The sequence below is a fragment of the Octopus bimaculoides genome, chromosome 19, assembly GCF_001194135.2.
Source record: "Octopus bimaculoides isolate UCB-OBI-ISO-001 chromosome 19, ASM119413v2, whole genome shotgun sequence".
Taxonomy (NCBI): domain Eukaryota; kingdom Metazoa; phylum Mollusca; class Cephalopoda; order Octopoda; family Octopodidae; genus Octopus; species Octopus bimaculoides.
In genome coordinates this window covers 37,085,108-37,096,846 of record NC_068999.1, presented here as the reverse complement: position 1 = coordinate 37,096,846, position 11,739 = coordinate 37,085,108, and the positions used below count along the sequence as shown (strand labels likewise).

General features: G+C 37.4%; 1 protein-coding gene across 1 annotated transcript in view; it reads right to left on the bottom strand.

The window, feature by feature from the left end:
• LOC106881614 (dynein axonemal heavy chain 1) overlaps positions 1-11,739 on the bottom strand; it is a 166,532-nt gene that overhangs the window by 109,529 nt on the left and 45,264 nt on the right. The window contains exons 20-23 of the mRNA XM_052974699.1: positions 8,509-8,707; positions 4,783-4,895; positions 2,415-2,555; positions 394-606 (exon numbers count right to left, since the gene is read on the bottom strand). Coding sequence (XP_052830659.1) covers positions 394-606; positions 2,415-2,555; positions 4,783-4,895; positions 8,509-8,707 — 666 coding nt within the window. The remainder of the gene's footprint in view (positions 1-393; positions 607-2,414; positions 2,556-4,782; positions 4,896-8,508; positions 8,708-11,739) is intronic.

Genomic DNA, 11,739 nt, shown 5'->3' with positions numbered 1-11,739 from the left:
TAACCCTTTTTTTAAACCTAACACAACTCTCAATTCTCATGCATCCTTATTTTTCCAACCATTATATACATGGATTACCATTGAACTTCAAAAGCTCAAAGACAATATAATGTATTGGTATATTTATTTTTTTATATATTATTTTTTTTATATATTATTTTCTTCGTTTTGTACTTTTTTGTAAAAAGCATTTTCATTCTCCCTCTTCTTGAAAATTTGCTTCGCAATGAAAGCCGGTTAGAGAAATCTTTATTAAAATATGCTTCCAGTTTAGCATTCTGCCTTATTATTTTTCATTTTCCTATATATATATATATATATATATATATATATATATTCTGAAAATGAATTTTTATAATGGAAAGTTAAAATGTAGACTTCAAGAAATCCTACCTGTGATATACGCAGTTTATTTTCCCAAGCAGAAATTTGTGATTCAAATGCTTTTTTGTATGGAGAAAAGGACATACTCTGTGTCATGACAATATGATCATCTAACATTTGTGATGTATCATCTGAACATTTTAGGATATGTGTGCCTGTGTTTTTATATGGCATTATTTCAAATAACACTGGTTCCCATTCCTTTTCCATTTTATTCAGTGCCTGAAACATTAATAGAGAACAGAATAAAATTTTTAGTTAAGGCTTAAAACACTTGATGTTTCAAATAATTTTCTTCAGAGAATAAAAAGAATTTGGAAAGGTCATTTTTTTTTTTTTTTTTTGTCTGTACAAATAGCTTTCTCTTCTTTTGAATCATTTTGCTGAATTTCTTTGATGGTAGCAAACTAAAAATTAGTTCTCAAGATGATGAATACTACAGGCTTCGCAATATATGCTGCTGTTTCTCACAGAAGGTAAAGTAGGCAATTACAAAATCCAGGTTAGCAAGGAGAGGCCCTGTTAAGATGCACAATGTGCTGCTGGAGGACTTGTTTCTTTTATTCTAAAATCTCAAAATTCAAAAGTGCATGTATTGTGTAAACCTTCCCTTGAAGCCAACTGGCTGTTAGACCAATGTAGAATTTTGGGATACCATCAGAGCATTTGAAGATAGCTCCATAGAACACAACCTTTGAGAGACAAGATATTCCCAGTGGATAGTTAGTAGGATTTCAACATATGCATATTGCCACCACCAACATTGACCCAAGTCTCCATCCCATCATGAAATGATTTAATTCTAGATACAAAGTGATCTGAACATCCAAGTTTGCCAAGTATTTTCCATAGAAAGGCCCTATTTACAGTATCAAAGGTCTTTGTTAAATCAATGAAAACCTGGACAAGATCCATATTCTGCTCATAGCACTTCTTCTGCATCTGTCTTGCTGTGAAAATCATATCCATTGTCCCTCTACCAGATCGGAAGCCACATTGAGATCCAGATAGGACATCATTTACGAGACACCCATTCAGACGGGTAAGAAGAATATTTGCCAGAACCTTGCCAGCAGCTGATAGTAGAGAAATACCTCTGTAGTTACCACACATTGTTCTGGCTCCTTTTTCTTTATATAGAGGAAGAATAATTGCATCTTTCCAGTCCTTAGGGATTGCACCATCCCTCCAGACTGCACTAATAAGTTCATGAAGGGACTGTGTGATGTAATTACCACCAAATCGCAAGACCTCAGCACAAATTCCATCCTTTCCAGGTGCCCTACCAAGATTCAATTTACTTATTGATGTCATTACTTCATCTATTTAGTGCAAGGTTTGCACTGGTTTGGTCATGTGATGCACATGGATGAGGACAGAAGTGTAGAAAAGTGCCAAACTTTAAAAGTGGGAGGAACATGTGGAAGACATGGGACGAAGTGGTGAGAAAGTATCTTCAGATGTTGGGCTTCACTGGAAATGGGACCAGGAGGAGTTGTGGGGATTTTCTGTAGTTGAGAAGGAGCATCAAGCTGAGTAAAATCACTGCCATCCATCCATACAGGCTTGTCCTTTACGGGTGCCAGCAGCATGCAAAAAGTACCCAGCACTCTCTGTAGGGTGGTTGATGTTAAAACGGGCACCCAGGCATAGAAAGCATGACACCACAGACGAGTAGAGCCTGGACAACTTCCCAGCTGGCCAACTCCATGTCAAACCATCCAATCCATGCCAGCATAGAAAATGGACATTAGACAATGATGATGATGATAATGACGATGATAATATATGAATTCATGTATGTATCACGCAAGTATGTATAGACAGACAAAAAGATAGATGAAAAGACACATACAAATAAGAGATAAGTACATATATAAATAGAAGTGTTTATATAAACGTAGGTGCATGATGTGAGTGTGTATAAAAGAAGAGACTATATAAGTTACAATATATTTTTTTTTTTTTCTCAAATATAGTCATTGTATGACTTCATATCATTAATCATTTAATTCAAACATTTGTCTTACCTGTTCAATTGAATACTCTTTCCCTGCTACTTCAGCAACTTTAGCAATCACTTCAATATAGTCTTGCAGCTTCATTTCAAGACATTTACTAAAAGTTAAATTGCTTTTAGGTCGCACTTGAAAACCAAGCTCATCAGATAACTAAAATTGATTAGAAAATGTAGAAATTGATTCCATGAAAATAAACAGAGAACAAAAAGCAATGCAGTTAAAGTATGCACCTAAATTAACACAATTTTGCCATTTTATCGATAGCTTATTAATGCTGGCAGCAAAGAATTCTGGAGAGCAAGAGGTGATAAATTCATGAAAGGCTGTTTTTGCATCAGATTTGAAGTTTTTTACTTGCAAAAAGTCGTCTAATGCCTAGAAAATGTGATAGTCAGTTAGTGCAACGTCTGGTGAATATGGTGGATGATAGAATATGTCCAAGTTTAATTCCTGTAACTTGAGTAGTGTTCTTTGTGCAACATGTGGTCGAGCATTGTCTTGCAAGAGAATTTGCATATCTCTATTGACCAGTCTTGGTTGTTTAATTAGAAGTTCACTCATCATTTCAACAAATTGGTTGATGTATACATCTGCTGTAATTGATTTACCAGGTTTCATGAAGCTGTAGTGGATGACACTAGAGCTGGACCACCAAACGGACACCATTAGCCTTTTTCCAGTAAATATCCTTCATTGGACACTAAACTCCGCTTGTGAAGACTTGTTGAGGCAAGTGAAATCAAAACCGAACTAAATTCGACGACTGGCACCCATGCCAATGTCGTCTCCTTCATTGGACATGAAAGACTTATTGGGGCAAACGAAAGCGAAATCGGGATGACACCTGTGCCCAGCGTCATCTTTCTGGCACTTGTGCCCGTGGCATATGTAAGGACTTTCGAGCGAGATCGTTGCCAGTGCCCCTGGACTGGTTCTTGTGCGGGTAGCACATAAAATACACCATTTTGAGCGTGGCCATTGCCAGTATCGCCTGACTGGCCTTCGTGCAGGTGACACGTAAAAGCACATACTACACTCTCGGAGTGGTTGGCATTAGGAAGGGCATCCAGCTGTAGAAACTCTGCCAAATCAGATTGGAGCCTGGTGCAGCCTTCGGGTTACACCAGTCCTCAGTCAAATCGTCCAACCCATGCTAGCATGGAAAGCGGACGTTAAACGATGATGATGATGATGATTATATTTTGGATTGTGTTTTAGCACTTCATCTCTATCTAACTACCATACAAAATGCTTGCTATTGTTGAAAAGAATCCATTTTATATCACACATAACAATATGATGCCAAAATGGTTCACTTTTATGTTGTGACAGTAAAGAACAGCAATTTTCAAGATGATGTGTCAGTTGATGCTTGCTCAGTTCATGTGGTACTCACTTGTCCAGCTCCTTTACGTTGCCGATTTGTTTCAGATGGTCCAATACAGTTGGAATCGAAACATCAAACTGCTAACTCACACATAGTATGAGGTGTTTCCAGCTCTTCGTTATCCACCTTGGTCTCAGGTCTACCACGGGGCTGATTTTCAAGAGTAAAGTCACCAGACCAGAACTTCTCAAACCATCGATGTCTAGTGCCCTCATTCACCACATCTTCACCAGACACCACTTTGATGTTTTGAGCTGTCTGGAATGCATTAGTTCTATGATGGAACTCATATTCATAAACAACACAAATTTTGATCTATCCATGGTTTCATAAAAATTGATTTACAAGAGAAAACTCACAATATAATCAGACATCATGAATTGCATTTCAAAAAGTGATGATGTAACTTTTCAATGTTGTAAAACAAAGAATTGTCAAGATAAAATATTAGAGTTAACAACTGTTAAACTTGGTGCATAAGAAAATTGGGCATTTCATTCTTAATGACCTGATATTTATAAGATAATTAATAGTAAAACTGATTCTAGTGATGAGAGAATGAATAACCCCAGAGAACTGCCATGCAGAAAATTGGTTTTGTTTCCTGTACAAGCATATTATAGGAGACATGTGTAGGAAGCATGATACTGCAGTGAAATAAAAGCAGTTAAGAGAGGATCTGAAGTGCTTTTGGAAAATCAAGCAAAGGTGTCAGCTTTTAGGTGTGTTATTTTATGTTTCTGCCAATGAGCTATCAGAAGCATTACCTGAAATGTACATTACACTTGTATGGAAGATAAATGGAAGATACCTACTGATTGTAAAAAAAGAGTAAAATACATATAGCAGAAGAAGACAAAGAAGATTTGAGAAGTAATTAAGTCAGATTTTGAACTTCATAGTTGAGAAAGCATAAGATGAAGACTCGGAGAAAGATGCTATAATGCAAACTCATTTAACCTATCCAATGATAATGATTACAATGCATACCTGATCCCAATGTCGATTTCTCATCCCTGGATTTCTAAGTCCTTGAAACAGTGGAATAAAAGGTCTAAATTCTTCAATCTGGCCTTTTATAATTATGGCAACTTCTTGAACAACTGAAAGTAAAGAATCAAAAAGTTTAAAATTTCAAATACATACGACAGAATGATAGTTTATATTCAGATGTTTGATGACACTATGCCAAATAACGTAATTATACTTCATCCGCAAGGTTAGTAAGTATTTTTAAGAGTATACCAAGTTAATTTGTTTGATTCCTTATTGTCTTGCAGGAGGAAGTCAAGATTTTGTTGAATAATTAAACATATTTTAACAATCAAAGACAAACACTCTGTAATAAATGTCACCAATGTACAGGCATCACATAAATGTGCCAGTTCTTATTTTAAGTAATTACAGCAGCCATGCTGGGCCACCAACTGAGAAGTGATGGAAATGATGGTTGTTAGGAGAAGTGGGGAATGAGATGAGGGAAATGCTTCATGGAGAAAATTGGGTGCAGGGGAATAGCCCAGTACTTAGAAGCATAAGCAAAAGTTGTTTAGGACATAATTTTTGCAGTTTTGGATGGGTATTCTTGAATACAGTGACTTGCCAATCCCTTTTTTCCTCCATGAGCTTCAGTATCTTGAGATCGGCCTTCACTACTCGTTTTGTATCTTTCTGCATCTCCCTCTTCCTCAAGTTCTAACCACTTTAAACAACCTGTACTTCTTCATGCATCACATGACCAAACCAAAGCAGTCTTCTCTCTTGCACCACATCTCTCAATATATTAACATTATGTTGTACATGCACAGACATTGCACATCCAGTGGAATATACCAGCTTCATTCCTCTCTAGTCTTCACATGTCTTCAGCATTTAGGGCACGTGTCTCACTACTATTTAGTATTGCTGTTCTCATACAAGCATCATACAAGCATCATACAAGCATCATACGATCTGCCTTTCACTCTGAGAAAGAAACATTTTATTGCCGACAGAGGTAATTGAGAGTATGAGACAGCAATGATACAGTGAGCAGGGTAGTGAGGACTAGATTAGGGACTGGGAGATAATCATAGTGTATGAAGAGGAAATGTAATGAAGAGAAGAGAAACAGTTTAGGAAGTGGGGGGGGGGTGATGTAGCTTGGTTTGTTGGGGTAGGGTATGTAAAAGTTTTATTGTTATATGTGGGTGGGACACAATGCATCTCCTACTCAGGTTTGCTGATATGGATGGGTCTTCTCTAGAACCTCATATCGCTGGACATCTCAGTCCAGTGTCATTTCCTCTGTGAGCCCCAGCATCTTTAGATAAGTCTTCACTACTTCATCTCATGTCTTTCCGGGTATCCCTCTTCCACAGGTGCCATCCACTTTCAGTGACCAGCACTTCTTTATTCAGCTATCTTCATTCATACACATCACATGTCCAAACCAACGTAATAATCTCCTCTCTTGCATGCTGCATTTGATTCCTCTTATGCCCAACTTTTTTCTCAGAACATTTGCACTTTGTCATTAATGCACATTGATGCTGCACATCCAACAGAGCATACTGCCTTTATTTCTCTCCAGTCTATGCATGTCCTCTGCATTCAGAGCCCATGTTTCACTACCATAGAGTATAGCTGTTCATACACAAGCGTCATACAATCTACCTTTCAATCTGAGACAGTTCTTTTGCAGTCAACAGCTCTCTGAACTTTTTCCATCCTATTCGTATTCTAGAAACAATACTTTCAGAGCATCCACCCCCAATGCTAATTTGGTCACCTAGGTAACAGAAACTATCTACTACCTTGAGAGAGCCTCCTGGATATTTAAGAGAATCTAAGTCCCGTGTGCTCTTTGTACTTATGTTCCTCTGCATTTACTAATCTGTCATAGTGACACTTACATGTATCTTTCTTCTCTGGAGCACTAAGTGCAAGCACACCATTATCCATTCACACATATTTCTCACCCACCACATCTCTATTCTCCCTGACACACTGCTTTGCAATCTGGCATACCTCACGCCTCTGATCCTCCCGCAGAAGAACATTGGCAAATCATTTACCTTCTGCTATTTAAACCTGTCACTTAGCTTCCCTTCTGGCTACCCTATATACTTCTCTTCTTCCCCCCTTTTTCCAGTCTTTCCAAGCCTGTCTCTTTGTTTTTATGGTACTGACCATCTCCTTGTTCCACCACTATGCCAACCTTGGCCTCATTGGGATTTTGCACCAGCCACAGATTTGCTCTGCAGCCCTCAGTAGATTGTCCCACAGGAACTTTTAATTGTCCTCTGAGCTATATGCTCCTACCTCCTCTTTTCTTTCGTCAGAGGCTTCCACTAGAATATCTCTAAATTCTTGATGACTTGCTGGGTCCTTGAGCTTCCATAATTTTCTTGTCAAGTGTGGCTTATTTCTCCAAGCCTTTCTAGACCTAATTCTAGAGTCACAAACAAGTAGCCTATGTTGGGGTGTACACTCTTCACTTGAGAAAGACTTTACATTTGTGAGCCTCTGCCTATCTCATTGCCTGGTGAGGAGGTAAACGATCTGGTTTATTTGCCTACCAGACTGAGAAATGATTAGGAAGCTGGCTGATTTTCTGAAGTTAGTGTTGCAGATCATTAGATCATTTGCATCACAGAACTCCAGTAGTTTTGTTCCCTCCTCATTTCTAGGGCCAAAGCCATAACCACCATGCACTCCATGGAATCCATGAGACCGCTACCCAACATATCCATTAAAGTCACCAGCAACAATTACCAAGTTACTGTCACTTGTCACTGAGGTAGTCTGCAGGAGGACCTCGTAGAATTAGTCCTTCTGGTCATCAGCCAGCACTGCCTGTGGAGCATAGGCAGAGACCATAATATAATTGCTTCCAAGCGCAGATGGTCTTAAATTCCTCTGTTATGACCTGGAACACAAATGATGAATAGAAGCAGACTGAAAACTGAGCCTTCATGATCTCCTACCTATACTCTAAATTCATTGGGGATCTCATGATTAACTCTCATCTTACTGATAGTAACCCTGCATATGGTTGATATGGATTTCACAAACCATTCATCTCCCCTAGCTTGTTCCAGGACCACCAGCAAATCACAAAAGAAGGGACACTGTTAAAGACTTTCTCCAGGTTAATGAATACCAAATACAATGGTTTACTTTCAGCTGAATATTTCTCCTACAGCTGCATCAATAGGAAAATAGCATCAGTGGTACTTCTCTCTTGCATAAAGCCAACAACACTATATATATATATATATATGTGTTATGTATGAAAGAAATAAAATTTTTAATTTAATGCTGTTTCAATCATGCCTAATAGATAAATTACATATAATTTAAATTATGAAAGGACTTCTGAATCACTTTGTACAACTTTGCTTTTCTGTTATTTAATGTAGTATCTTATCTACTATTTGCCATACTATATCACATAGTATCTTCTTTACTTAATATTACTATATCACATAGTATCTTATCTACTATTTGCCATACTATATCACAGTATCTTCATTACTTAATATTACAACTAATGCAAGCTTCAACATCAGCTGTTTTTACCAATTCTAATCAGCTTTTAATAATTTCAATATTGTCAAGTCAAAACTTCAAATAAATGATTGATAAATCAAGAGGGGTAGCAGAACTTCAGTTTGGTCATGACTACAAAGTTTTGAACTAAATGAACATATAAAGAGAATTAAAATTACATACCAGGACTGTCTTGAAATATTCTAACTGATTTATGCATAATTTTATAAGAATCCAGAACATTCTTTTCAACATCTTCAGCACTGATAGACAGCAGTGGATCATTCAGCCAGCTCTCATGCCATCTCTGCCAGTCAGATGCTGTAATCCAAAGGCTGCGAAATGGTTCAAATTCTTTTACCATCAGATGAAGTTTATCATACTAAAAATAGAATTAGAGAATGTATAAGGATATTATTGGAACTCATTACAGTTTTTCCTGAAAAACTTTCAGTGACTTCATTAAGTACACTAAGAAAATAAGAAGACAGATTACATCCTTAATTCGAAATATTTAAATTAACCAAGCATAAAAATACATTGAAATATAATTCCAAAGACAGCATGTCAGTAATAAAATTAAATATCAAGCTGAATTTTAGAGAGCTCATACATTTATAAATGACAACATTTATGATAAATGGTAGGATCATCATCGTTCATCATCACCACACTGTCCTTTTCTTCCATGCTGGATGAATTTAATGAATCTTTGTCAATCCTTTGTTACCTGGTTTGTGATAAATATGCACAGCCAATCCCTGTTATTGTACATGATGTTTTTTAGCATGGTTTTTATGGCTAAATACTCTTCCTATTTTCATCTTAGATCAACTGTATCAGTGATGTATTTAATTACAAAACAAAACCCTGTCTGCGACAAAAAGATAAATAAATGGGAACTGGAAGTAATAATAATAGACAAGGTTTATTTATGCTATACAGGTGATACCACTCTTCACTCTTTCACATACAGATGACATCCACAAGCAATCGAAACATGATAAATCAAACATGCATTATTTCTTCCACAAATAAAGATCCCCCAAATATTCTCCAATGGAAATATGACAATCTTGTTTCCTTCAACAGCACAAAGAGACACTACACATATGAAATAGAGAAGCAATTAAAATCCTCAAAGTCAACACAAAAACTAAGCCTTGTCATCATTTATAACCTCTACTGGTGACGTTACATTCACAACATAGCAAAAACTGCTTCTTTAAAAGACTAAAACTTCTTCTTTAGAGAGTACTTCAGCTTCGAACAAATGCTGACTACCTACAAAATTTATGTGAGTCTCTCAATAAAATACTTTTACATATGGGATGGTGCTACCACTACACACAAAGACATCAAAAAAGAATATCTGGAAGAATGATCAACACACTTTGATCTCTGGGTCATGGGCACATAGTAATCTCCCTTCTCTTTTTACCCACTCATGGTTACATGAATGAAAACAAGCTAGTAGTAGATCCTCAACCACTAGAAAGCACATATGTTTGCCACTCATATAAGAAATGTCCTTGTATTGATGGTTTCAAAGACACATGTCAATACACAAAACCAAGTGTCATGATTCCGCATTTAACAAAGACAATTACATGATAATTAGATTAAAAGCTGCAAGCCTAAAAACTAATTTTTGCTTTGTGAATCATTAACAAGCAATGCTCATACTCGTTACTGAGACAGTAGATAGAGTGTGTGTGTGTGTGTGTGTGCGCGCGCGCGCGTGTCTGTGTGTGTGTGTGTGTGTGTGTGTGTGTGTGTGTGTGTGTGTGTGCACTTGAATATTTTTCTTTGATCTCTTAAAGTTTTTGTTACTAATTTTTAAGCTTTTGTAAAGCATTAAGTATAAAAATACCCAAATTAAGTGAAGTTTCTCTTCAGTATTAATAAAAATAGCAAGGCCAAAGAGAGACCACATCGTTTTAGCTCCTGTATTTTTCCTCCTCTTTTCCCCTCCCAACCTCAACCAATAAGCAGTAGCATTCCTCCTGTCACACTTTATACTAAATTTTTCTTCTTACCTCGACCAGAGGATTTCAGGAATATGGTAATTCATCGAGTGGTAATACTTTTAGTAATTATTTCGATGAGAGCCACTACTTCTTTTGGTAACGAAGGGCTCCTCCCACAGAGTGAAAGGCAGATAGTATAGTGCCTGTGTAGAAACAGCTATGCTACATGGCAGTGAGATATGGGCTATGACTACTGAGGATATGTGAAGGCTTGAAAGAAATGAAGCCAGTATGTTTCACTGGATGGCTAATGGCAGTGTGCATGTATACGAGGCATCAGATGTAGCATGCAAGAGAGAAAACTGAACTGGCACACCCATGTAATGTGTATGAATGAAGATAGCTACATCATGGAGTGTAGATCTTTAATTGCAGAGGGAATATGTTGAAAGGGTAGACCCAAGAAGATGTGGGACAAAGTGGTAAGAAAAGATCTTCAGACATTGGGCCTCACGACAAGAGACAAAGACTTCTGGTGGTTTGCTGTGCTTGAGAAGGTGCATCAAACTAAGTAAAATCATGGTTGCCCTTGCACAGAAGCATGTCTCCTAAATCACTCTTCAGCTGAGCAATCATAATCTTGTGGGCCCATGGGTGCTGATGCTACATAAAAACATCCATGACAGTCCAGCATAAAAGCATCCAGTCCACACTCTTTAAAGTGGTTTATGATAGTAAGGGCATCCAGTCATAGAAATCATACCAATACAGGCATAGAGCTTGAGCAGCTCTCCTACCATGCCAGCTCCTGTCCAAACATCCAAATCATGCCAGCATGGAAAACAGAAGTTAAATGATGATGATGATGTGGTGCAATACCACTCTACTTCAAGGCAAACATTTGCACAAGCCTTCTTTTCAGAATTCTATTACCTCACTCTTCCCAATGAGTGCAAAACCTGAGAACAGCCACAATCCATGTAAGCACAATGGAAAGTAGGTTTGGGGGAGAAATGTCTGTGCTGGGTGCAAGAGGTAACATGAGGTGATCCTCAATCAGAATTCGCTGCACAATTGATGAACAAAGATATAAAATATTCTGAGTGAGCAATAGTGATAGTGTGGGAGGTGTTAGCATAATCTTGGCAGAGAAATGGAGAGATAAGGTAATCAAGTTAGTCAGATAGAATGATTGAATTTGCACTCATCTTGAAAAATACAATATGATCTTCAATCAGGATTGGCAGATGAAGTAAAAGATCAATGAAATGAAACCTTTTTGCAGATCACGTTGATGACAAATGATAGTGGCCTACATTTGTGGTTAGTGACTTAAATGAAGAAGTTGGACAGCAACCCAAAGGATTCCAGGCTATGTCTTTGGTCCCAGAAATGAGGAGAGAAGCAAGGCTCTTAGAGTTCTGTGATACAAATAACCTGATGA